The sequence below is a fragment of the Stegostoma tigrinum genome, chromosome 11, assembly GCF_030684315.1.
Source record: "Stegostoma tigrinum isolate sSteTig4 chromosome 11, sSteTig4.hap1, whole genome shotgun sequence".
NCBI lineage: Eukaryota > Metazoa > Chordata > Chondrichthyes > Orectolobiformes > Stegostomatidae > Stegostoma > Stegostoma tigrinum.
Genome location: NC_081364.1, coordinates 15915746 through 15943557, shown reverse-complemented (window position 1 = coordinate 15943557; position 27812 = coordinate 15915746). Strand labels below are relative to the sequence as shown.

The window sequence follows — 27812 nt, the reverse complement described above, 5'->3', positions numbered from 1 at the left end:
GTAGGCAGCAGACCAAGAATTTTCAATGATTGCCAATTTAGGAGATGAAGCGGATTCCAATTTGGAAATGGGGAAACCCAAATACCATGTGGAGAGGCAGGTTATGAGCGAGGAGCGTTTGGAAGTGATGGCACAATGGTCAAAGAAAACTGAACCCTCGTTGAAAGATAAACTGAAAGAAAATGTAAGGTAAGCAGCCTTTTTCTTATTACTCCAACTCTGTGCCTGCAGAGAAATTTAAGCTCAACACTTCGTTTTTGATTAACAACTGGGAGTTTTCTTAGAACTGACAGCCCCCTAATGACATAGCATTCCAAATCATTCCGACTTGCACCGATGGCTTTATTGGCAGGTCCAGATTTTCAAATAAATTCACCTGAGTGAATGTATTGGAGAGTGCAGCATTCTACACATAAATAATTTCCAGCAATTTAAACATAAGGTTGAAAGCAAGAAATACCTGCATTTAAATAGTTTCATGACACCAGGCATTCCTAAAGCACTTTATAACCAATGAATTAGTTTTTGAAATAACAAAGTGTGGAGCTGGATGAACACAGCAGGCCAAGCAGCATCTTAGGAGCACAAAAGCTGACGTTTCGGGCCGAGAACTTTCATCAGAAAAGGGGGATGGGGAGAGGGTTCTGAAGTAAATAGGGAGAGAGAGGGAGACAGATCGAAGATGGATTGAGGAGAAGATAGGTGGAGAGGAGACAGACAAGTTAAAGGGGCAGGGATGGAGCCAGTAGAAGTGAGTGCAGGTGGGGAGGTAGGGAGGGGATAGGTCAGTCCGGGGAGGACGGGCATGTCAAGGGGGTGGGATGAGATTAGTAGGTAGGAAATGGAGGTGCGGCTTGAGGTGGGAGGAGGGGATAGGTGAGAGGAAGCACTGTTTAGGGAGGCGGTGACGAGCTGGGCTGGTTTTGTGATGCAGTGGGGGGAGGGGAGATTCTGAAGCTTGTGAAATTCACATTGATACCATTGGGCTGCAGAGTTCCCAAGCGGAATATGAGTTGCTGTTCCTGCAACCTTTGGGTGGCATCGTTGTGGCACTGCAGGAGGCCCATGTCGTCTAAGGAATGGGAGGGGGAGTTGAAATGGTTCGCGACTGGGAGGTGCAGTTGTTTATTGCAAACCGAGCTTAAGTGTTCTGCAAAGTGGACCCCAAGCCTCCACTTCATTTCCCCGATGTGGAGGAGGCCACAAGAGGTACATCGGATGCAGGATACCACATTGGCACATGTGCAGGTCAACGCGTGCTTGATGTGGAAAGTCATCTTGGGGCCTGGGATGGGGGTGAGGGAGGTGGTGTGGGGGCAAGTGCAGCATTTCCTGCGATTGCAGGCCAACGTGCCGGGTGTGGTGGGGTTGGAGGGGAGTGTGGAGCAGACAAGGGAGTCACAGAGAGAGTGGTCTCTGCAGAAAACAGACAAGGGTGGGGATGAAAAAATGTCTTTGGTGGTTGGGTCAGATTGCAGATGGCGGAAGTGTCGGAGGATGTGCAGATGGCGGAAGTGACCACTTTGTAGAACACCTACGCTCGGTTTGCAATAAACAATTGCAGTCGCGAACCATTTCAACTTACCCTCCCATTCCTTAGACGACATGGGCCTCCTGCAGTGCCACAACGATGCCACCCAAAGGTTGCAGGAACAGCAACTCATATTCCGCTTGGGAACTCTGCAGCCCAATGGTATCAATGTGAATTTCACAAGCTTCAGAATCTCCCCTCCCCCCACTGCATCACAAAACCAGCCCAGTTCGTCCCCGTCTCCCTATCCTGTTCTTCCTCTCACCTATCCCCTCCTCCCACCTCAAGCTGCACCTCCATTTCTTACCTACTAACCTCATCCCACCCCCTTGACCTGTCCGTCCTTCCCGGACTGACCTATCCCCTCCCTACCTCCCCACCTACACTCACTTCTACTGGCTCCATCCCCGCCCCTTTAACTTGTCTGTCTCCTCTCCACCTATCTTCTCCTCTATGCATCTTCGATCTGCCTCCCCCTCTCTCCCTATTTATTCCAGTTCCCTCTCCCCCTCCCCCTGTTCTGATGAAAGGTCTAGGCCCGAAACGTCAGCTTTTGTGCTCCTGAGATGCTGCTTGGCCTGCTGTGTTCATTCAGCTCCACACTTCATTATCTTGGATTCTCCAGCATCTGCAGTTCCCATTATCTCTGAATTAGTTTTTGAAATTGAGTCAATGCAGGAATCACAACGGTCAATTTGCACGCAGCAATTTCTCACAAACACAATGTGACAAAGATCAGATAATCCTTGATGTTGGTTGAGGGGCAACAGAAGGAAAAAAGAGATAGTAGGAACTGCAGGTCCTGGAGAATCTGAGATAACAAGATATAGATCTGGATGAAAACAAGCAGCATCAGAGAAGCAGGAAAGCCGACGTTTCAGTCCTAGACCCTTCTTTAAAACAAAAGACACTGGCTCTTTTTTTTTAAAACATGCCCTTGATCTTTTACATCCACCCTGAAAAAACAGATGAGGCCGGTGCTTAATCCTTCACCTGGAAGCCAAAGCGAAGGGCTGAGCTATTCATACCCTCAGGGGAAGAGGTGGGAGAACAGGCAAAATGGTAATGCAACCCTAAGAAATAGGAAGAGGAGGTGGTCATGTGGTCCCTCGAGCCACCTCCACCATTCAATGGGATCATGGTTGCTCTTCGCATCTATTTTCCTGCCCTTTCCCTACAACCCTCAAGTCCCCTACTGGAAATTATCTCAGCCTTAAGTTGAAAAGAAGGACTCTGTACCCACATCTCCCTGTGGCAAGGAGTTTCAAAAATTCAACACTCTGAGAGAAAAACTTCCTCCTCATTTCAGTCTTAAATTGGTGCTACTTCATTCTGAGACCATGGCTTCTGGTCCTGGACACTTCCAATCTCTCAGCATTTACCCTGTCAAGCTCTTAGTAATCCTATATGCTTCAATGAGATTACCACTCATTCTTCTAAATTCCACTGAGTTGAATTGGAACCCGTTTAACCTTCGCTCATAAGACAATCCTTCTCTACTGGGGACCATCATATTGAATCTTCGCTGAACTGCCTTGAATGAAATAATATCTTAAATAAGGGGACCAAAACTGCTTAACTTACTCCAGGTGTGGTCTCACCAGCACCTTGTACAGTTGCAGTAAGGCCTCCCCACTCTTATACTCCAACCCTCTTGAAATAAAGGCCAACATTCCATGAGCCTTCCTGATTACCTGCTGCACCTATGTGCTGGCTTTCTGTCTTTAATGCACAAGTACCCCCAAGTCCCTTTGAGTTGTAGCTTTCTGCAGTTTTTCTCCATTTAAATAGTGAGATATGTCCTCTGGAAGTGGGCCCAACATCTGACATAGTTTATTGCCATCAGTGGTACGTTGGGCTGCTCGGACAGCCATCAAGAACCAGCAGAATGATGAAGATAACTAATTATGGGCACTACCTGCTTCATGACCCAGGAACCCCCTCTCCGACCCACTTCCCACGCCTCTATGGCCACCCTTCGAATGAGCCAGCATCTCTATAGCCAAAAGAACTGTCAACAATTAATTTGCCTCACAATTGAACAATAGCATTTTGGAAGGGGCAGAGGAGGAGGAATGTGTGGCGTTAGAGTAGAGTTGGTGAGGGCTGCAGTATATGTTTAGAAATACATTTCTATAGGACCGTTCACATTTGACAAAACATTTAGGAATTAGTTTGATGGTTAATTCAAGTTTGACGCATCATGCAGTTTCAAGGGAGTGCTGCATTGTCAGCGATGTGCTTCAGGGATGACATTAGGCTGAGGATTGTTCAGGTTGATGTAAGGATGACACTGTTACAAGAGCAGGGAGAGGGTGTTCCACTCAGCATTCATCATCACTCAACAGATTAAACACCGATTTATCTAAATGCTGTTTCTGGTCTCTTGATGTAAAAGACTTGTTTGTTGTGCATAAAACAGTGATTACAATTTACAAATAGTAATCTGTTGGCTGTAACATACTTCAGGACTTCTTGTGTTCATGAACAATGTGCCTGTAAATGTGTCAGTTTTTTTCTGTGGAGATAAAACACAAATATTGAAAACCTGAGGCTTGTGGAAATGTAAAGGAGATTCTGACTCTAACTCACTATGCATCTTGGGCATTTCTTAAGAGAGAGAAGCTTACTCCAGTTTGAACATTTTTAGCTGGGGACTGAATATGTATCTGAATCTATACCTACACAAGGCAAGATTATCTGTTTTAAATAATGCATGAATGTAAATGGAACCATTTTTCTCTAAAGCCTCACTGCTAGGCGATTATCAGAGGTCTAAGTCCAAAGAGGCTCCTGGCTCAAATTTCAAGAATGTTTCAAATATTAAAGGCCTTTTGTGATTTGTGTCCAGATTTTTATTAAATTCTGTTGCCATTTCAATACAAAATGTTTGATGGAATGGGGCACAAAATAAAACATCTTTCACTTTACAAGGATTTATTTTCCTGAGGTCTATTGAGCTCCATGCTATTCTTTCATCTCACAGACTTGCATTCAAATTTAATGCAGGCTGCAGGGTAAAGGCATCTTCTCTCCTGAATGTTACAATAACTTGAGTGCACAATACAAATTCCAGGTTAATCCACCCTAAATTTATAAACAATTAGCCCTTTGGATTGTAGAAGAGGCTAATGTACTAAATTAACATATCACAATATTGGACTTGTTTCCCTGCAATTAATCATTCTGTGAACTTTAATGTTGTAACTAATGCAGACCCGGTCATATAAAACCATAAACAAGGTAGAAGCCAGAACTGATACTCTTCATCTTGATAATCAACAAAGGAATTCTTCAAAGAAAATTTTTAAAACAAAATTACAGTGATACCCAATGGTATCAACGTGGACTTCACCAGCTTCAAAATCTCCCCTTCCCCCACTGCACCACACAACCAGCCCAGCTCTTCCCCTCCACCCACTGCATCCCAAAACCAGTCCAACCTGTCTCTGCCTCCCTAACCTGTTCTTCCTCTCACCCATCCCTTCCTCCCACCCCAAGCTGCACCTCCATCTCCTACCTACTAACCTCATCCCACCTCCTTGACCTATCCGTCTTCCCTGGACTGACCTATCCCCTCCCTACCTCCCCACCTGTACTCTCCTCTCCACCTATCTTCTTTTCTCTCCATCTTCGGTCCGCCTCCCCCTCTCTCCCTATTTATTCCAGAACCCTCACCCATCCCCCTCTCTGGAGAAGGGTCTAGGCCCGAAATGTCAGCTTTTGTGCTCCTGAGATGCTGCTGGGCCTGCTGTGTTCATCCAGCCTCACATTTCATTACCTTACAGTGAGGGCTATTGTATCCATAAGCAGTACCATTAGAGAAAGACATAAGCCTTCCTGTTCCTCTGGTGCTGATTGGACTGCTGTGTTCATCCAGCTGTAAACCATTAGAGAGAGAGGTGTCTTGTGTGGCTAGCCTAAGGATCTCCATGCCTGAGGTAAGGAGAGTGATTGAGGAAGAGGAACTTTCATTGTAACCTCAGCTGATGCAGGAATTGAGCTTTATTCCATTAGCATCAGTCTGTAATGTAAACCTGCCTTCCAGCCAAACGACCTCCATTAGTCTAATCATTAAACTCTTTTAACAATGCGTTAGCCAAACGATCTCCATTAGTCTAATGGTTAAACTCTTTTAACAATGCATCTACTTCGTGTATTTTGCACTCTGTCGAAAGCTCTGTCCTGAAACCCATAAATGTCTTATTTTAATCCTACTATTTAAATGTAAGTTGTTATTATCAAAATAAATGCTTATGGAATATTATGAGCAGAGAAATTTCATACAAATGAGCAACTACAGAGAATCAGATAATGTGTGAGTCACTCAAAATGACAGGGTGTGGTATTGATTGTGAACATACTAATTCATCTGTGTGAAATTTCTGTTTCTAAAGATCCATAAGCATTAATTTTATTAACAACTTTCATTTATATAGGACCTTTAAAATAAGACACTCATCAGCACAAAACTTTCAACAAGACCAATAAAGGCACAAAGTAGACTGACAAAAATAGGCCATATGTGCAGAGGGCCAGAACTGGAGGAACACAGGGGTGTTGGTGAGTTGGAGTGTGTTATGGTTAACAGAAGAGAAAACAGCTTATCTGAGATGTGAACCAAGTTCAAGCCTTCAGAAGAGAACAAAGATCTGTCTGTCAATAAACTCTGATACAATGTGAGCAGCCGCTGCTGTTGTGATGTGTACATTGAGCCTCTGTTCTATGACCCATATAAGTTGGGTCCATTTAGAGAACACCCTGAAATTAGAATGGTACAAAAATCAGTACAGGCAATTTACAAGTATGTTAATTTAAGAATTTTATTCAAATCTAAAGTAGAGAGATTTTTATTCAGTAAGGGAATTGAGGCTTATGGCTATAAGGCAGGAAAGTGGAAGCCACGATCATCAAATCAACCATGATCCCACTGCACATATTAGACAAAATGGGGGAGGTGATGGGCTAGTGGGATTACTGCTGAACTGTTAACCCAGAGACCAAGATAATGTTCTGTGGATCTGGTTTGAGTCCTGCCATGGCAGACGATGGAATTTGAATTCAATAAAAAAGAAATTTGGAATTAGGCGTCTGAAGGTGACCATGAATCTGTTGCCAATTGTTGAGAAAAACCTATCTGGTTCTCTGTTCTTTAGGGAAGAAAACTGCCAGCCTTACCTGGTCTGGCCATCATGAAACTCCAGACCCACAACAATATGGTTGACTCTTAACAGCCCTCTGGGGAAGAAATGCTGGCCTATCTAGCAATGTGCTCATTCTGAGAATGAATTTTTAAAAATCAGCAGAGAGTGTTCTTGAATGAATAGGGATGAAGGAAATGTTTTGCAATTATTTTAACACACTGTACCTTTACTTCTAAACAATCTAGCCCGTCCTGGTGACTAACCAAGTAAAATATTTTGTAATGCAAGCTTTTCTTAATATCATTTTTTTAAACCGTTTCAAAGCTACATTATCTTGACAGAAAGAATGCAGAAAACAGATGATTCCTTGTTGAAGATAAAACTTGAAGGGAGGTTTACTTGACTTATTATTGCTAAACTTCTTGTTTTGATTGACTACAATTTCTCAGGGTCGTCATTAGTCCAACCACTGAGCAAGAACAAGGAAACTATGTACCCAAAACAAAGCAGGGTAGAAAGAAATCAGAACTAGAACAATCATCATATTGGAGAGTGTTTATATGTTGCCAGGACTGGAGGGTTTGAGTTATAAGGAGTGGCTGGTTATACTGGGACCTCTTTCATTAGAGCTTAGGAGATTGAGCGGTGACTTTATGGAAGTTTATAAAATCATGAGAAGCATAGGTAAGGTCAACAGCAAAGGTCTTTTCCCGAGGGTGGAGGAATTCAAAGCTATGGGCATTTTCTAAGGTGAGAGGGAAAAGATTTAAAAGGCCCTGAGGGACAACTGAAGGGGTTATGTTAAATTTCTGGTTGTATTGCATGATAATGCTGCAAGTATTGTTGGATAACACAGTTAAGACCTGAAGGTATTAACCAGCATCATGGTAAGTTGTACCAATCAGGATATAAAGGAACAAAAACAAAGTTGCTGGAAAAGCTCAGCAGGTCTGGCAGCATCTGTGGAGGACGAAACAGAGTCAACATTTCGGGTCCAGTGACCCTTCCTTGGAGCTGATGGTGGCCGGGAAAACGTCAGTTTATATGCAGAAAATAGGGAGGTGGGTTGGGTAGGGAGTAAACGACAGGATAGAGCCCAAAGAGAGAGAAAGACAGTTGGACAGACAAAGGAGTTGCTGACGATCAGGCTGAGAGGGTGAATGGTTGTTAATGGGGACTGTTGGTGACTAAAGGATTGTTCCTTGGAGAAGCTATGACTTTTCTCCATGAGCTCTCCAATGTCCTAGCAGTGCTTTACTGATTATTCTTTGACTGTTGGTGACTAAAGGATTGTTCCTTGGAGAAGCTATGACTTTTTTCCATGAGCTCTCCAATGTCCTAGCAGTGCTTTACTGATTATTCCTTGTCTAAAATATTAATCCATACTTAGTCTTGAGTTGAGCCTAGTAAGAACATAAAGAGTAGGAAAAGCAGTTGGCCATTCACTCCTCACGCCTGTCCTGTCATTCCACATTATAGCTGATCTCCCTCAGATCTCAACTCTTCTTTCATGCTGGCTCATTGTTGCCCTCAACTCCCCCATATTTCAAAAATCTATACACTGTACACTCTTTAAATATTTTTAGTGATCTAGCTTCTACAACTCTTTGGGTTAGGGAATTCCATACATCCACCATCCTCTGGGAGAAGATTTTCCTTCGCATCTCAGTTTTAAATGAGTGCCACCTTATTCTGTGACTATGTCTCCAATTTCAAGATTCCCCCATTAATGGAAACATCTTCTTAACAACTACCCTGTCAAGGCCCTTCAGAATCTTGAATGTTTCAGTAAAATCAACCCCTCCTCCTTCTAAACTCGAATGAATAAAGGCCTAACCATTTAAGCCATTCTTGGTAAGCCAACCCCTCCATCAATGGGGTCAGCCTCATGTCTATTTTCAATGCCAATATATCCTTGCCTCAAAGTTGGAAACAAAGGTCGACATGTCTCACAAGAAAATATCATTCATTTCAACAGTAAGCTAACCAGTTATTAAATAATAAGCAATATACTATTCTTCAAAATTACACCTTTCTTCTGCTTAAGATTAATTAAATGTCTAGCATGTGCATGTGAGGTCATTTTAAAGAAACCCTGCTATTGAAAACTAACTGGAAGTTATAAAAAGAGTTTTAAGAGGTGTAAGGGTGAGGTCCTGGATATGTTCAAGAGACATGTTACATCTTCACAGTAGAGGATTGAGTGACCTGACCATACACAGACTGCAACAAGTGGGGATTGCAATAGCCTCTAGGTCTGCAGAGGACGGAGACTTGGAACAGAGGCTGCACAGCAGGCAAAGTTAGTGGGAAACCCTCTACCAGCTTGCAGCTTGATCGCTCCACGCTCCCTCATTGGAGGCATCCTGCTGAAGAACTTAGCAGGTTGGTGCACATGTCTGTCAGCTCTCTCCTATTTGCTGCTCCACTGAGATTCTCAACTGAGTCCTCTGCAGTGGTGCACATCTGCATTCTTCCCCTGAGGTGAGCTAGCAAACAAGGCAAATCTTCCCTCTTCCTTGTAACCTGATCCCTCTTTTCTGATGAAGGGTCTAGGCCCAAAACGTCAGCTTTTGTGCTCCTAAGATGCTGCCTGGCCTGCTGTGTTCATCCAACTTCACACTTTGCTATCTCAGATTCTCCAGCATCTGCAGTTCCCATTATCTCTGATCACAATTTTGACCTCAATGCAAAGCGTCTTCCAGGGATGCCTAACCTGAAGAAGTTACCCTCCTCCGTCCAGACCAACCTCAGGGGATCTCTCTCCCACTGCAACTCTCTTGTCATCTCTTCAGCCTTGAAACTGCTCAACCATGTCCTGAAGCAACCAGTCACGTCTGGACATCGAGTAGTTTTTTTCGCTGCCTCTGCCCACCTATCTTCTCCTCTATCCATCTTTGGTCCGCTTCCCTCTCTCTCCCTATTTATTTCAGAATCCTCTCCCCATCCCCCTTTTCTGATGAAGGGTCTAGGCCTGAAACGTCAGCTTTTGTGCTCCTAAGATGCTGCACACTTTGTTATCGTAGATGAGGGTAAGACCGGTCTGCAGGTAAATGTGCGAAATTCAGGGAAAGCTAATTACAACAGTATTAGGCAGGAATTAGAGAAATTAGATTGGGGGGGTGGCTGTTTGAGGGTAAACCCATTTCAGACAATGGGAGCCTTTTAAAGGCCTGTTGATCAGGGTTCAGGACCAACATGTTCCTGTGAGGATGAAAGATAAAGATGGCAAGATTCAAGAATCCTAGATGACAAGAGATTTAATTAAAAAGGAAAAGGAAACATTTGTCAAGTTTAGGGAACTGAAATCAGACTAATACCCTTGAAGAATGTAAAGGAAGCAGGGAAAACTTAAACTGGGAATTAGGACAGTTAAAAGGGGCCATTAAATGTCATTTTCAGGGAGGAATAAGGAGAATCTCAAAGCATTTTATACGTATATTAGGTGCAAGAGGATAGCAAGGGAAAGAGTATGTCAACCCAAGGATAAAAGGAGGAATTAATGCATGGAGTCAGAGGAAACAAGTAATGTCCTTAATGAGTGTTTCACATTGGTATTTACCAAAGGAAAGGGCATGGATGATGGTAAGATTAGAGATGGCTTTGTTGATATTCTACGGCATCTTGATATGAAGAAGGAGGTAATGGTGTTTTGAAAATCTTTAAGGTATGTAAGTGGTCCAGGGCTAATGGGATCTATCTACCAATGAGGGAAAGGGTGAAGATTGTTGGGGTCTTGATAGTGACCTTTGTATCCTGTTTAGCCACGGATGAGGTCCCAGAAGACTGGCAAATAGCTAAAGTTCTTCATTTGGTGAAGAAAAGTAACAGGGACAATCCAGGAAATTAGAGGTCATTGAGCCTTAAATCAGTAGTAGAGGAATTATTGGAGAAGATTCTCAAGGACAGGGTTTACTCATATTTGGAAATGAATGGAATTATTTGAGATTTTACGATGGGCTGCTTAGTCTCACAAATCTGACTGAGTCTTTTGTGCAAATGACAAAGTGAAAGTGATGATTGAGGGGAGATCAATGTATATAGTCTACATGGACTTTACTAAAGCATTTGACAAGGCTGCTCATGGTAGGCTGGTCCAGAAAATTTAGTCATATGGGATCCACGTTGAGTTGGTAAATTGGGTACAAAATTAACTTGGTCTTAGAAGACAAACGATGGTTGTAGACTGTTATTTTTCTGAATGGCAGTCTAATGGTCTTCCACAAGGATCAGTGTTTGTAATATATATAAATGATTTGGATGAAAATATAGGTGGTCTGAAAAGTAAGTTTTCAGGTGACATGAAAATTGGTGGAATTGTGGCTAGTGAGGAAAGTTGTCAAAGGATACAGCAGGATATAGATGAGACAGAAAATTGGGTGGAAAACTGTCAGATGGAGTTGAATCCATGCAAGTGTGAGGTGATGAATTTTGGAGGTCAAAGAGAAGAGAAAAGCACACTGTAAATGGTAGGACCCTTAGGAGCATTGATTCTGTCTCTTAGGATACAATCTTACATACTTGCCTTCATTGGTCAGGGCATTGAGCGTAAAAATTAGCCAGTTATACTGCAGCTGAATAAGACTTTAGTTAAGTGACATTTGGAGTACTGCACACAGTTGTGGTCACTACTCTATATGAAGGATGTGAGCTTTGAAGATGAAGCTAAAGAGGTGCAGAAGGACGTTATGCACCACTTTGATTTGACATCATAGATTGTGTGATTTCAATTGTGTCAATTGAAGGCGGCACGGTGGCTCTGTAGTTAGCACTGCTGCCTCACAGCACCAGGGACCCGGGTTTGATTCCATCCTCGGGTGACTGTCTGTGCAGAGTTTGCATGTTCTCCCTGTGACTGCGTGGGTTTCCTCTCTGTTTCCTCCCCCAGCCCAAAGGTGTGCAGGTTAGGCGAATTGGCCACACTAAATTGCCTGTAGTGTTCAGGGATGTGTAGCTTTGATGGGTTATAAGGGGATGGTTCTGGGTGGGATGTTCCAAGGGTCAGTGTGAACTTGTTGGGCCAAAGGGCCTGTTTCCACACTGTAGGGATTCTATGATGTCACATTGTTGTGGGTCAGGAGACGCACGTAAGCTAGGGCAGCTATGGGTAGCAGTTTCCTACCTTATAGGACATTAGTGAACCAGATGGGTCTTTACAACAATCAGCAATGGTTTCATGGATGTCATTGGGTTCTTAAATCCAAATTTTTATTGAAGTCAAATTTCACCATTTGCCATGGCAAGATTTGAGCCCATTGCCCCAGTATAATAATTGGGTCTCTGGATTAATAGTATAGCAATAATATCACTGGGCGTCCTGTGAGATATTGTAAGATTGATTTACTGACATTCACAATCTGCAGGAAGCCATTAGATTTCCCATAGCATTGCTGGCAGGTCTCAAGCTAAGACATTGAGAATTGACATCCACGGTCATCTGTTCCCATTATGATTTGAGGGTAGTTCTTGAGCGTTTTCTGTTTGCCCTCAGAACTGTGGCAATTTTCCCCTCATGCACTTCTATAATTAATACCTTTAGCATTTCATCGATTATGCAGTTATCCAACACCGCAATCATTGTAATGAGGTGGGAGCACTAAATTCCCACCTCCTATACAGCCAACTGGCAGGTCTGAATCACTTAGAAAAAAGGACGAAATAATTTCAAGCTACTAATATCTTAAGGGGATAAAGAAGGATGCAATAAAGAAGGAAATAGAACAAAGGTATTTGCCAATATCTATCATGAAAACGAGTGAAGTTAAGTAAGTGGTTACAAAAATGCTGCCATGAAATGTTATTTCACTGTCAATTGTACTTCTTATCAGCAGAGAAGTCAAATTAATGATTGGTTACACGGTGCTTTAAATTTTCTATTCTCTAATCTTTGGTACAACAGTCCTCAGTTTCCTTCAATGTAACTTTTTCACATTGAGACAACCCAGGGCTATTTTACTTTCTCTCCCCATCAAAATGTTAATTGCTAATGCCTGAGATCTAATCAAGTGAAGGATCAGCTTTAAAACAAGTCACTTACTTCATTGAGACAACAAGGTGTAGAGCTGGATGAACACAGAGGCCAAGCAGCATCAGAGGAGCAGGAAGGCAGACGCTTCGGGCCTAGACCACCCAAAGCGTCGGTCTTCCTACTCCTCAGATGCTGCTTGGCCTGCTGTGTTCATCCAGCCTCACATTTTATTATCACACAATAGATATTGTTTGCCCACACTGAGATAATTATTGCACTTCACAAAATTCTTCTTTTAAACTTATGCTCAGGATTTAAGAACAAATAGTAGAAGTAAAAGCATGGAATGTGACAAATGAGAGGTCGTTTGGAGTATCTATCTATCAAAGTGTGGGATAATGACCCCAGTTCTCAACTTAAAGAGCTCAGCCTGAAAGTTAGAATTTTCTATCAGTTACCACCTTTATATGTTCATGTCATCATTTAACATTGAAAATGCTTATGGAAGTTTTGAGATTGGAAATCTTGGATGTAGGTGCTTATTTGTCACAATATGGTTGGCTGCTTTGATCAGTATTTGGTGTCACAAAGCAAAATTTTAAAGTTTCTCTTCCACCTGCCATCAAGTACATTATATACATTTAATTTCACCAACTAGTTGTGGGCAATGAGAGACGCACACTATTATCCTTTAAATTTTCTGCTGTTACTTTTCATTTATGAATCCCATATTTTTCCTCACCACTTTGAGCACAGTTCATGAAGTCTCGGGGAACAGTGCCTAAATTAAATACCTTGTATAAATCATTACCAAGAAAATAGATGGGCAACTCCCCTCAGTCTCAGGCTACACCACTTTCTCACTGGTTGCTTGAACATTCACAATAAGAGCAAGGACCAACTTTTTGCTTCATTTTTCCTTAATCAATTACTAATTCAATCTTGCTAACAGAATTCTCTGAGTGACTAATGGAGACCTCAACCTTTTGAACATTATACCATAGTAATAAAGCTGTCATGCATGTGTCATTTGGGAAATCAGAATTCTCCATGCAGAGAATCACCATGGAGAGTTTTAACCGATACGTGAAGACTCACTGTTAGGTGCCTGCTAACAGTTTAACATTTATTTTCAGCACAAATACTGTTTTGATGCTACTGCCACCAGGGATCACAAACATATGATAGTCACAGATCTGTCCTTTTGCGCATTTAGAGGCACTGCTCTTGTAGCAAGAAAAAGTAAACACTGTGTCTGTACAATATAGCCACTTTATCTAATCATAAGGTAAATATTCATCTGCCTCATTGGTGTAGAATAGTCAGTATTGGATCAGCTGATCCAAAAGCTTGCTTCACACTATTGATCAAGATATATTGCGAACCCATAACTCTTAATGAGCTAAATCAGCCATCTGTATTTTCCACTAATTTGGGAACATTGCACAGTCACCAAGTTATCACTCAGGGATAAATGGAACATTTTTGTGGTGGCTAACTCTAACTAATGGATTATAAGCAATTCACGCTAGAACCTGAAGTGTTTGCAATCTATGCTGATGTTGATGAAGGGAAGGTGTGTATTGTAGCCAGACAACACAAAGACATATTGAAAAGCAAGCTGTGAAGAGGGCGCTGATTTGTCACCTAAAAAGGTCTGAAAGAATGCCTGAGACAAAATGGAACAAAGGAAGAGGTGATGGCTACATTAGTAAGGGTTGATTGGTTGCCCCAATATAGGGAGACAGTAATCAGAATGTGAGTTTTATGCCCAATAGCTGTCACTAAAATAATGGATCTGGGCTGTGTTCAATAACATTTATATTCTAGTTTATAGCAAGCAAGGGTCAGATTATCATGGTACAGCCAGGAACTGAAACACTAGAAAATTCTCAGGAAAGAAACAATCGTCCATTTCACCACATTTGAAAAATATTCCTCATTAGGATCTCATAAAACAGTCAATCAAACACAGCGTCAATCAAATATAGCTGAGGACTTAAACTAAACTGGCCAATGTTATGCTCACTCTTCAAAGGGGTCTTTGTACAGATAGTAAGGAGGATTCTATGAATATCTAAAAAAATGGCAGTTAGTACCCAAATGCAAAATTCCCAGTGCTATTTCTTACTTTTGCTGGCATGGAGAAGGGGACACAGCAGGAATCAGGCAGATGAAAATCCTAAACTCAGCAGAGCACCTGAATGTAGTGTTGACATTTTTGCTGTTTCAAGGACTTTGACCCGCAGTATAGCAGCCTCAAATGAATGAAGGAGATGTAAATATTCTTGATGGAAGATTAACGTCTGTTAAATATTGCAATCTGATTTTGAAAAATACATCTTATGCTGCAAACATTAAAAAGGAGACTAGGGCTCTCAGTGAGATTTTAAAAACAGTTTTTAAACAAAAAGTTGTTACAATTGACAGGCCATCTGGTGTAGGTTAAAAAATCTGGCTGAGACCTTTTTCCCTGGACCATAGGATGTTGAGGGTTGACCTTGTAGAGGTTTGTAAAATCATGAGGGGCTTACATAAGGCGAATTGCAAAGGTCTTTTCCCTAGGGTAGGGGAGTTCAAAACTAGAGGGTATAGATTTAAGGTGAGAGGGGAAAGATTTAAAAGAGACATGAAGTGCAACTCTGTTCACACTGAGAGTGGTGCATGTACGGAATGATTTGATTGAAGTTGAGTTACATACAGACATAAGAAATAGGAGCAGGAGTAGGCTATCTGCCTCATGGAGCCTGCTCCGCTATTCAATTGATCATGGCTGATCATTTCATGGACTCAGCTCCACTTACCCACACTCTCACCATAACCCTTAATTCCTTTACTGTTCAAAACTCTATCTACCTTTGCCTGAAAAACATTCAATGAGGCAGCCTCAACCTTTTCACTGGGCAGGGAATTACACAGATTCACAACCCTTTGGGTTAAGAAGTTCCTCCTCAGCTCAGTCCTAAATCCATTCCCCCTTAATTTGAGGCCGTTTAGTTCTTGTTTCACCCACCAGTGGAAAAATCTCCCTGTTTCTATCTTATCTATTCCCTTCATAATTTTATATGTTTCTGTAAGATCCCCTCTCATCCTTCTGAATTCCAATGAATATAATTCCAGTCTACTCAATCTCTCTGCTTAAGGCAACTCTCTCAACTACAGGATCAACTTAGTGAACCTCTTCTGAACCCTGTCCAGTGCTGGTATATCCTTTCTCAAGTAAGGAGACCAAAACTGTACGCAGTACTCCAAGTATGGCCTCACCAGCAACCCATACATTTGCAGCATAACCTCATTGTTTTTAAACTCCTTCCCTCTAGTAATAGAACATAGAACATAGAATATTACAGCGCAGTACAGACCCTTCAGCCCTCAATGTTGCACCAACCTGTGAAACCAATCTGAAGCCCATCTAACCTACACTATTCCATTATCATCCATATGTTTATCCAATGACCATTTAAATGCCCTTAAAGTTGGTGAGCATACTACTGTTGCAGGCAGGGCATTCCATGCCCTTACTACTCTCTGAGTAAAGAACCTACCTCTGATATCTGTCCTCTGTCTGCCACCCCTCAATTTAAAGCTATGTCCCCTTGTGCTAGCCATCACCATCCGAGGAAAAAGGCTCTCACTGTCCACCCTATCTAATCTTCTGCTCATATTGAATGTCTCTATTAAGTTGCCTCTTAACTTGCTTCTCTCTAACGAAAACAGGCTCAAGTCCCTCAACCTTTCCTCATAAGACCTTCCCTCCAGACTAGGCAACATCTTGGTAAATCTCTGCACCCTTTTCAATGCTTCCACATCCATCTTATAATGCGGCAACCAGAATTATATGCAATACTCCAAGTGTGGCCGCACCAGAGTTTTGTACAGCTGCAACATGACCTCATGGCTCCAAAACTCAATCCCTCTACCAATAAAACCTAACACACCATCTGCCTTCTTAATAACCCTATCAATCTGGGTGGCAACTTTCAGGGATCTATGCACATGGACACCAAGATCTCTCTGCTCATCCACACCACCAAGAATTAGCCCAGTATTCTGTATTCCTGTTACTCCTTCCAAAGTGAATCACCTCACACTTTTCTACATTAAACTCCATTTGCTACCTCTCAGCCCAGCTCTGCAGCTTATCTATGTCCCTCTGTAACCTGCAACATCCTTCCACACTGCCCACAACTCCGCCAACTTTAGTGTCATCTGTAAATTTACTAACCCATCCTTCTACGCCCTCATCCAGGTCATTTATAAAAATGACAAACAGCAGTGGCCCCATAACAGATCCTTGCGGTACACCACTAGTAACTGAATTCCAGGATGAATGTTTCCCATCAACCACCACCGTCTGTCTTACACCTAGCCAGTTTCTGATTCAAACTGCTAAATCACCCTCACTCCCATGCCTCCGTATTTTCTGCAATAGCCTACCGTGGGGAACCTTATCAAACGCTTTACTGAAATCCATATACACCACATCAACCGCTTTACCCTCATCCACCTGTTTGGTCACCTTCTCAAAGAACTCAATAAAGTTTGTGAGGCATGGCCTACTCTTCACAAAACTGTGTTGCTGTGTAGGGTGACAGCTTGACAGCTAACAGTTTCTAAGTCAACTGGATTGATTTCCCAGAGAACCAGGGTTTTTAAACAACTCACCCTCGGCCTTGTTGCCTTTGATCTGCTTCCGAGTGGGCCAACTTTATCCTGCACCCACCACCACACCCTGCCTCCACCCCAATGCGAAAATTGCATACACTGAGGTACTTTATATCCAGGCAGATCTAGAAAGTCAGGACATTTCCTGACTTGAGCTCTCAACCTCAGTATTGAAAATCTAGTCCAAAATCTCCAGAATTTCAGAATTGAGGCAGATATCCAAACCACTGAACCTTTGAGTATCAAATTGCCACTCACCAAGTTTTCCAAGATGGTCAAAATAATGGGTTGTTGAGAAATTAGAATTTTCCACCACTATTTTTCAACTGCTCAAGGTGGGTTTGTCACTATTGGGATAACTAAATATTGGTGCTGCTTTTGAGGCATGGCAATAAATTCCTCTGACATTCAAAGGTTCTTATTTATGCTAGAATGATTAAATAGAAAATTAAACCAATACATTATTGACAATTAAAGCTGCAATATGTCTCCTGTGAAAAATATAGCTTTCCAAAAGCCTTGATTCCTGTTTATTCCTCAAGAGATGGTCAACTATTGACATCCATTTCATTTGTTTAGTCACAGTTGCCTTATCTCTTCCAAGTATTTAATCAACATGAGCATGCGCCGATATTCCTTGGAGTTTATCGGACTGAATCTGAGTGCCTGAAGTATCTCTGTATCTTTAACAGGACATATAAATCAGATTAAATAGTGAGAAGAGATATACTCACCACGTAAAATGGACATGCGATATCATAGAATTTGTGTTTTCAAAGGAGTTAATGAGATGCTGATGTGCCTTTTGTTAGGCAAATGTCCCCTATATAACGGATCTATATATGCATATTAATTTTAACTATCACTCAATATTTACAATAGTTCGCCATGACTGACTTCATAATCCATGACTGTGCTCTTTGATTACTGTGAATCATGGTGTAGAAGTAAACTTTCAAAGCTTAGATATTTTCAAAAGCTGAACTCTATAAAAATTCACATTACTACTTTCGAATGAACTGTCACTGAACGAGTAATCCAGAGACCCAGAGATAGTAAGAACTGCTGATGCTGGAGTCAGAGATAACACAGTGTGGAGCTGGAGGAACGACAGGCAGTATCAAAGGAGCAGGAAAGTTGGCATTTTGGGTTGGGACCCTTCTTCAGAGGCCCACACTGTTTCTCTGGGAGCAGAGGTTCAAATCCCTCCAAGGCAGCTGATGGATTTAAATTCTAATGAATAATTCTGGAATATGAAGCTAGGCTCACTAACAGTGAACACAAAACTACCAGTTTTGTTGCAAAACCTAGCTGGTTCACTAATGCCCTTTAGCAAAGGAAAACTGACATCCTTAGTCAGTCTCTCTCTCTCCCATTGCAACTCTCTTGTAATCTCTTCGGCCTTGAAACTGCTCGACCATGTCCTGAAGCAAACCAGGTACCACAGCCACATCACCTTTCTCAGCACCTGCCTACGGAACCAGATCATCCCCAAGGGACTACAGTCCACATTTCAGCCTTCCCAATTTGGCCCCAACCGTGACCACCTCTACACCCAGAATATTCAGACCCTTCAGAAGCGGTTCTCCCTGCGAGTCCTGAAACAGACACTCGCAGCCATGCGCCGGCACCTCCAGGCACTGCAATCCAGCCTGCCCCAGCTCAGAGCCTCCCTCTCCCAGACCTGCAAGGGACCCCTGCTGTTTTTTATCCTCCGCAGGATCCACAGACTGAACACCCAGTTCCACTCAGCTTTACTGGACACCAAAAATCGTAAGTACAACCAACTCACTGGCCCCTGCCACCCACAAGAGGATTCCTGCGCCTCCCAAATCCCGACTCTGTTCCTGCCCCTCCCCCACCATGCACCCGCCGCCATTGACCATGAGGACACGGCCGGAGACCCCACCGATGACGTCACATCGGCCTCCGCCGGCCACAGAACTTCCGGAACCGCTGCTGCAGTCACCACCTCCACGTCCAGGTACTACAGCCCACACACCACCCTCACCTCAGCTGCTGCCGCCCACCCCGATCCTCCCACCGCCGACGGAACCCCGCCCACGGTCGACGCCGACGGAACCCCGCCCACGGTCGACGCCGACGGAACCCCGCCCACGGTCGACGCCGACGGAACCCCGCCCACGGCCGACGGAACCCCGCCCACGGCCGACGACATCATCGCTCCGCCCACAACCTCCACAGCCTGCAACCCCAGAGGAGACAGCCACCCTGAGCCCTGCCGAATCTTCACCATCCCCCCAGACCTCCCACTGACTGAGGACGAACGGTCAGTCCTGAGCAAGGGGCTCACCTTTGTCCCCCTACAACCACACATCAACGAATACCAGTCACGGTCGGACATAGAGCAGTTTTTCCGCCGTCTTCGCCTGCATGCCTACTTCTTCAACCGGGAACCCAACCCTCCTTCCACTGACCCCTTCACCCGCTTCCAACACAAGTCCTCCTCCTGGACACCACCCCCAGGCCTCCTACCCTCCCTCGACCTCTTCATCTCCAACTGCCGTCGAGACATTAACCGCCTCAACCTCTCCACCCCTCTCACCCACTCCAACCTCTCCCCCGCAGAACGGGCAGCCCTCCGCTCCCTCCGCTCCAACCCCAACCTCACCATCAAACCCGCAGACAAGGGTGGCGCAGTGGTAGTATGGCGTACTGACCTCTACATCGCCGAGGCCAGACGCCAACTCTCCGACACCACCTCCTACCGCCTCCTCGATCATGACCCCACACCCGAGCACCAAACCATCATCTCCAACACCATTCATGACCTCATCACCTCAGGGGACCTCCCACCCACAGCCTCCAACCTCATTGTTCCCCAAACCCGCACGGCCCGTTTCTATCTCCTTCCCAAAATCCACAAACCTGCCTGCCCTGGTCGACCCATCGTCTCAGCCTGCTCCTGCCCCACCGAACTCATCTCCACCTATCTGGACTCCATTTTCTCCCCTTTGGTCCAGGAACTCCCCACCTATGTCCGTGACACCACCCACGCCCTCCACCTCCTCCAGGACTTCCAATTCCCTGGCCCCCAACACCTCATATTCACCATGGACGTCCAGTCCCTGTACACCTGCATTCCGCATGGAGATGGCCTCAAGGCCCTCCGCTTCTTCCTGTCCCGCAGGCCCGACCAGGCCCCCTCCACCGACACTCTCATCCGCCTAGCGGAACTCGTCCTCACACTCAACAACTTCTCTTTTGACTCCTCCCACTTCCAACAGACTAAGGGGGTGGCCATGGGCACCCGCATGGGCCCCAGCTATGCCTGCCTCTTTGTAGGTTACGTGGAACAGTCCATCTTCCGCACCTACACAGGCCCCAAACCCCACCTCTTCCTCCGGTACATTGATGACTGTATCGGCGCCGCCTCTTGCTCCCCAGAGGAGCTCGAACAGTTCATCCACTTCACCAACACCTTCCACCCCAACCTTCAGTTCACCTGGGCCATCTCCAGCACATCCCTCACCTTCCTGGACCTCTCAGTCTCCATCTCAGGCAACCAGCTTGTAACTGATGTCCATTTCAAGCCCACCGACTCCCACAGCTACCTAGAATACACCTCCTCCCACCCACCCTCCTGCAAAAACTCCATCCCCTATTCCCAATTCCTCCGCCTCCGCCGCATCTGCTCCCACGATAAGACATTCCACTCCCGCACATCCCAGATGTCCAAGTTCTTTAAGGACCGCAACTTCCCCCCCACGGTGATTGAGAACGCCCTTGACCGCGTCTCCCGCATTTCCCGCGACACATCCCTCACACCCCGCCCCCGCCACAACCGCCCCAAGAGGATCCCCCTCGTTCTCACACACCACCCTACCAACCTCCGGATACAACGCATTATCCTCCGACACTTCCGCCATTTACAATCCGACCCCACCACCCAAGACATTTTTCCATCCCCACCCCTGTCTGCTTTCCGGAGAGACCACTCTCTCCGTGACTCCCTTGTTCGCTCCACACTGCCCTCCAACCCCACCACACCCGGCACCTTCCCCTGCAACCGCAGGAAATGCTACACTTGTCCCCACACCTCCTCCCTCACCCCCATCCCAGGCCCCAAGATGACATTCCACATTAAGCAGAGGTTCACCTGCACATCTGCCAATGTGGTATACTGCATCCACTGTACCCGGTGCGGCTTTCTCTACATTGGGGAAACCAAGCGGAGGCTTGGGGACCGCTTTGCAGAACACCTCCGCTCAGTTCGCAACAAACAACTGCACCTCCCAGTCGCAAACCATTTCCACTCCCCCTCCCATTCTCTTGATGACATATCCATCATGGGCCTCCTGCACTGCCACAATGATGCCACCCGAAGGTTGCAGGAACAGCAACTCATATTCCGCCTGGGAACCCTGCAGCCATATGGTATCAATGTGGACTTCACCAGTTTCAAAATCTCCCCTTCCCCCACTGCATCCCTAAACCAGCCCAGTTCATCCCCTCCCCCCACTGCACCACACAACCAGCCCAGCTCTTCCCCCCCACCCACTGCATCCCAAAACCAGTCCAACCTGTCTCTGCCTCCCTAACCGGTTCTTCCTCTCACCCATCCCTTCCTCCCACCCCCAGCCGCACCCCCAGCTACCTACTAACCTCATCCCACCTCCTTGACCTGTCCGTCTTCCCTGGACTGACCTATCCCCTCCCTACCTCCCCACCTACACCCTCTCCACCTATCTTCTTTGCTCTCCATCTTCGGTCCGCCTCCCCCTCTCTCCCTATTTATTCCAGTTCCCTCCCCCCATCCCCCTCTCTGATGAAGGGTCTAGGCCCGAAACGTCAGCTTTTGTGCTCCTGAGATGCTGCTTGGCCTGCTGTGTTCATCCAGCCTCACATTTTATTATCCTTAGTCAGCCTGGGCCTACATGTGACTCTAGGCACACAGCAGTGGGGTTGAACTGTCAACTGCTCTCAAAGGCATTTAGGCAGGGACAATTAATGCCAGTGGCACCCACATCCTTTGAAAGAATAAAGAAAGAAATTGTGCATGTTCAATTGATGTAAAAGTTATTTGTTTATTAGTATGAGTCAAAGTCTTTTAAAATCCTGACTGCCTTTCAAGCACTTTTACTATCAAGGGTGGCACAGTGGCTAACACTGCCACCTCACACAGTCAGGGACCTGCGTTTAATTCCTTAGGTTACTGTCTGTGTGGAGTTTGTATATTTGGTTTCGGCCAGGCCAGGTGTTCCAGATTCCTGCCACAGTACAATGATGTACAGGTTGGGTGGATTGGCCATGTTAGGGTCTGGGGATGTAGGGGTTAGCCATGGTAATTGTGGGGATAGAAGGGTGGAGCTGAGTTTGGGTAGGATGCTATTCAGAGGGTCAGTGTAGGCTCAACGGACTGAATGGCCATTTTCCACGCTGTAGGGATTGTATGTTTACCAACAGCTCTGCCTTGAATTTCAGTGCCAAAGTAAGTTCCCCTTGGAACTATTGCAGGTTATGCCAATCCCTCCGACCATGAGATAAAATGCGCGCAAGCCATCCATCGAGTTTTGTGTATTAGGTTAACAAAGCACAATAAACATCAAAAAAAACCTAGGATTTAAGCTGTAAACTCTAGCATAGATTTAATATTGGTTTCTTTTCAAGGTATGAAATTGGGGCTGTCATTTATTTCTAGGGGACACTTCTGGTGCCGTGGTAGCATTTCTTCCCTAGAGCCAGGAAGCCCAGGTTCAAGTCCCACCTGCTCCAAAGACATGTAACAGCATCTCTGAGCAGGCAAAAAAAAATAGATTTTAAAATATAGTATTTTTCATGTGACTTATAAAACTCAGTGATTCCACAAACCATGATTAAATCATATAGTCATCCTGTATTTCAAAACTTTTTTTAAAACAATGATGCTTTTGAAACTGGTATAATCCATGTAGACTGAGGAACTTTTTGAACACTAAAAGAGTGGATGGTTTCGCCCTGTATGCTCAGCATTTATGGCACGTGTGTTGGTTTAGTTTTAGACTGTTAATCAGGTTGAATTCTTTCTTGACATCCAAACTTTGTACAGGGTCAAGAACATGTTGTTCTCCTGCCTTGACAACCTCTGCATTCACCTTACAATAGCAGCTACATAAACCTGTCAATGGTAGTAACTTTCTTTGTGTGCAGTCATAGAAATTCATGACCCACCTCTGACTTAATGTCATCATGTAGAAGCGCAAGTTCAGAGGCTGTTCATTTTTATTCTGAAGATTGAAGCTGGCATAAAAAAGGCAAATAAAAATGCAAAATGCTGGAGAAACCCAACACAACTGACAGTGTATGAACATATGATCAAGGAACTATAGTAGGCCACTTTGTCCTTCGATCCGCCTCTGCAATTCAATAAGATCGTGGGCTGATGTGATTTTACCCTCAACTCTATGTTACTGTATACTCCCAATATTCCTTCATTCCCTTGGTAATGAAGAATCTATCTACCTCTAGATTAAACATATTTAAAAATTCTGTGTCCACTGCCTTTTGAGGAATAGGGTTCTAAGGATTTACAACCCTCAGGGAGTAAAAGGCTTTCTCATCTGTCTTAAATCAGCATCGCCTTATTTTTAAACAATAATCCCTAGGCCTAGACTCTCTCACAAGAGGATCTGTTACTTCCACTTTCACCAGGGTCTTAAGTTTCAATTAAATTGCCTCTAACTCTTCTAAACTTCAGAGGAAACAGACTGTACAGCCTTTCCTCACAAGGCAATCCACTCATTCCAGGTATGAGTCTGGTAAAACTTCTCTAAACTGCTTCTAATTCACTAGCATCTTCCATGAGAACATTGACCAGTACTGTACACAATGTCAGCAAGGCATTGAAGACAGTATCTGTGGAAAGAGCTAATATTGATTCCAAAATGACTCCTTTTCAGTGGAGGACAACAAGGATCAGCACCATTATTGATACAAATGTCAATATGATGAAAGAATGGTTCCAAAAGAGAGGAGGATTGGTGTTCATTAACATAAAATATACAGTTCTAAGTACTCTGGGAATCATTAGTGAGAAACAAATCGGCATCTCCATTTTTGCAATCTTTCTTCTGTCGCCTTTGATGCAGAATGAGCAACATCCAGAGGTTATGAGTTCAAATCCCAACATAATAAATTGTCAAAATGAATTCAATAAATCTGTAAGTTGCTATTATGGAGCTATAAGAATGCAATTTGGATCACTCAACGCTCCCATAGAGGAACTGCCACACATTCATGACTCTGATCTGAGACACTGAGAGACCGCCATGTGCTTTGTGTTATAGAGGCATAGCTCACTCCTGCTACATCTGACTGTGCCTTACAACCTAAAGTTTTCGCCATATATTGTGTGGATCGCACAGTGTCCTCGGGTAACGCAAGACGCAGTGGGGTCTGCCTCCTGATCAACACCTCCTGCTGTTCCAACATGGCAACCCTGGCAAGTTACTGACCCAGAATATCTGACAGAGAAGTGTTGTCTGTACTACCTGCTGCAAGAGTTCACCTCCACTATCTTGACGGCAGTCTACGTACCACCCCATGTGGAAGTGAACAGTGATCTTGATGAAATATACATCACAACAAGTGGACTTGAGGCGGATTACCCCGAGGCCTTGTCCATCATAGTCAGTGGCCTCAACCAGGCCATCCACAAGAGGGAGCTGCCAAAATACCACCCACACATCCCCTGTCCCACTGGGAGGCTGAGCATCCTTGACCATTGCTACACAACCATCAAAGATGCTTACTGCTCCATATCCTATCCGCACTTGGGAAAATCACAGCACCGTGTTCCTCCTCCGGGCTTGCAAGTACAAGTTGACACATGAGGACCCAGTACAGAAAGTAGTGCAGTGCTGGTCTGAGGCAGTGGAAGAGCTTCTGTAGGACTGTGGCCAACCTAGATGTGTACGTGAGTACCATTACAAACTTCATTAGCAGGGGTGTAGATGACTATGTGCCAAAAAAGCCAATCAGTATGCTCCCCAACTGGGAACTATGGATGAACTGAGAGATCCACTTCCAACTTAAGACCAGGTTCAAGTCAGACAACCCTGACATTTATGGCATACCCAGATAAAAACTTCATAAGACCATTAGGGACGCCAAGAGGCAATATTGGACATAGCTGGAGACCACACGGAAACCCATTGTTTGTGGCATGGCCGACACAACATCATGGGCTAAAACTGAAACAGAACAGAACAGCAGACAAAATACATCCCTCCCTGATGTGCTGAATGCATTTTACCCTCATTTTGAACAGAATGTCAGTGGAATGGTATCACCTGCTCCGACAGCCTCGGACACACCTGTCCTCAGTCATTGGATCTGCCTTTTGGGAGTGAACCAATGGAAAGTGACTGGCCCAGATGGAGTCCCCGGTCGGACACTCAGATCCTGTGTGAACCAGGAGTATTCGCTGGCATTTTAACCTCTCCTTACCACAATCTGAAGACTACAATGAGGCCACCATCATCCCGGTACTGAAGAAAACAATGTAATGTGCCCCAACGACTACCGCCTGGTGGGCCTGACCGACATCATCTTAAAGTGCTTCGAGAGGTTAGTTATAACTCATATCAACTCTGGCCTCCCAGCCTGCTCTGACCCATTGCAATTTGCCTACAGTAGGTCCACAGCAGATGCTATCTCTAACCCTATACTCATTTCTGGAACATCTGGATAACAAGGAAACCCACATCAGCCTTCTACATATTAACCACAGATCTGCCTTCAACACTATAATCTCCAACATCCATAACCTTTGTCGCTTCTCTGTCCTCTGCAACTGGATCCTCAACTTCCTAACCCACAGACCACAATCAGGGGATAGGCAACAGCACCTCCTCCATGACAATCCTCAACACCAGTGCCCCACACAGACTGTGTACTTAGGCCCTTACTATACTCCCTGTACAGTCATGACTGTGTGGATAAATGTGGTCCTAACGCCATCTACAAGTTTTCTGGTGATGCCATCTTTGTAGGCTGGATCTCAAACAATGACAACTCAGACACAGGAAAGACAAAAGTGCTTGGTGGCATGGTATGAAGACAACATTCAAGAGCTGGTCATTGACTTCAGGAAGGAAGGTGGAGGGCTCGTTCCTACCTACATCAATGGTGCTGAGCAGGAGATGGGTTGAGAGTATCATGTTCATAGGTGTGACAAGCGCAAACAATCTGTCCTGGACCATCCATGTTGATGTGACAGTCAAGAAGGTACAACAATGCCTCAATTTCCTCAGGAAGCTGAGGAAATTTGGCATGTGCAGAAGGACTATTACCAACGTTTGTAGATGCATCTGGGAAAGTATCATGGATAGATCATGGTTTGGTATGGCAACTTCTCAGCCCAGGACCATAACAAACTGCAGAGAGTGGTGAAAACAGCCCAGTCCATCACGCTAGCCAATCTTCCATCTACACTTCTCATTGCCTTGGAAAGGCTGCCAACATCATCAAAGACCCATCCTACCTGTGTTATAATCTCTTCTAATCCCTTCCGGCAGGCAGAAGATACAAAATCTTAAACACACATGCCAACAGGCTCAAGAGCAGCTTCTTCCCAGCTATTATTAGACTTCTGAATGGACCTTTCAAATTTCAAACCTAATTTTGATCATGCTGTGTGTGCACCTTCTCTGCAGCCACAACATTGCATTCCTCACCCCATTCTATCACCCTATGAGTTTTATGTGGAATGGCCTGCCTATACTGTATACAGAGCAAAACTTTTCACTGTACCTCGGTACATGTGACAATGATAAATCAAATCAAAGATCTGCATTCAGAGTTAACAGTCTTAATGCTTTCCAAAGTGAATACTAAAGTAATCTCACGAGCATGCAATCTTTATCAAAAAGATAACAATTAATATCAAGCAATAAGGCCTTGTCAGGATTTCCCACAGTTTGACAATAAGTAAAACACATCACCTGCCACTTAATAATAAGGCTCAGTATCCACGGTTGAATACATAATTTTCCCCCAGTGTTATTCAGCTGCTGAAGTCTGCTGTCACCTGGTTCCATTTCTAGCTGCCTAATTGTGGTCAGACTATCATCCACAATGATCACCTTTCTTTTCCCATTCTCACATAGTTTCCTCTGAATCCCGCAAGAGACCATTTTTAACTTGATCCTATTTCTCAAACTACATACTGCTCCTTAGTGACATCATCCAATAATGCCGTATTTGTTTTCACCCAGCACTACCTCACTACTACCTCCCTCAGCTCCTCTCCCGGGTCTGAGACAGACAGATTTTTAAACTGTAATAGAATTGTGTGTTATGAGAAAATGGCAAGGAAGTGGATTTAGGAATAATCAGATCAACCATGATCCCATTGAATGATGGAGCAGACTCAAAAGGCCAAATGGCCTACTACTTCATTTATATCTTACGGTCTCTAATAGTCACACCATTTGATTTCAGTCTCCATGGCAAATTCTACTTACTTGTTACTAACTCTGCCCTTCTCCTTTGGCAATTGCCC

General features: G+C 44.4%; 1 protein-coding gene across 6 annotated transcripts in view; it reads left to right on the top strand.

Annotated features, from left to right (window-relative positions):
- Positions 1-27812, top strand: part of LOC125460485 (solute carrier family 26 member 6) — a 174490-nt gene that overhangs the window by 63303 nt on the left and 83375 nt on the right. For 5 of the 6 annotated variants that reach the window (XM_059649781.1, XM_059649776.1, XM_059649780.1 and 2 more), the window contains one exon: positions 1-189. In XM_059649781.1, the coding sequence (XP_059505764.1) occupies positions 26-189 (164 nt within the window). In that variant the 5' untranslated portion in view covers positions 1-25. The remainder of the gene's footprint in view (positions 190-27812) is intronic. The other variant, XM_059649778.1, reaches the window with a different exon arrangement.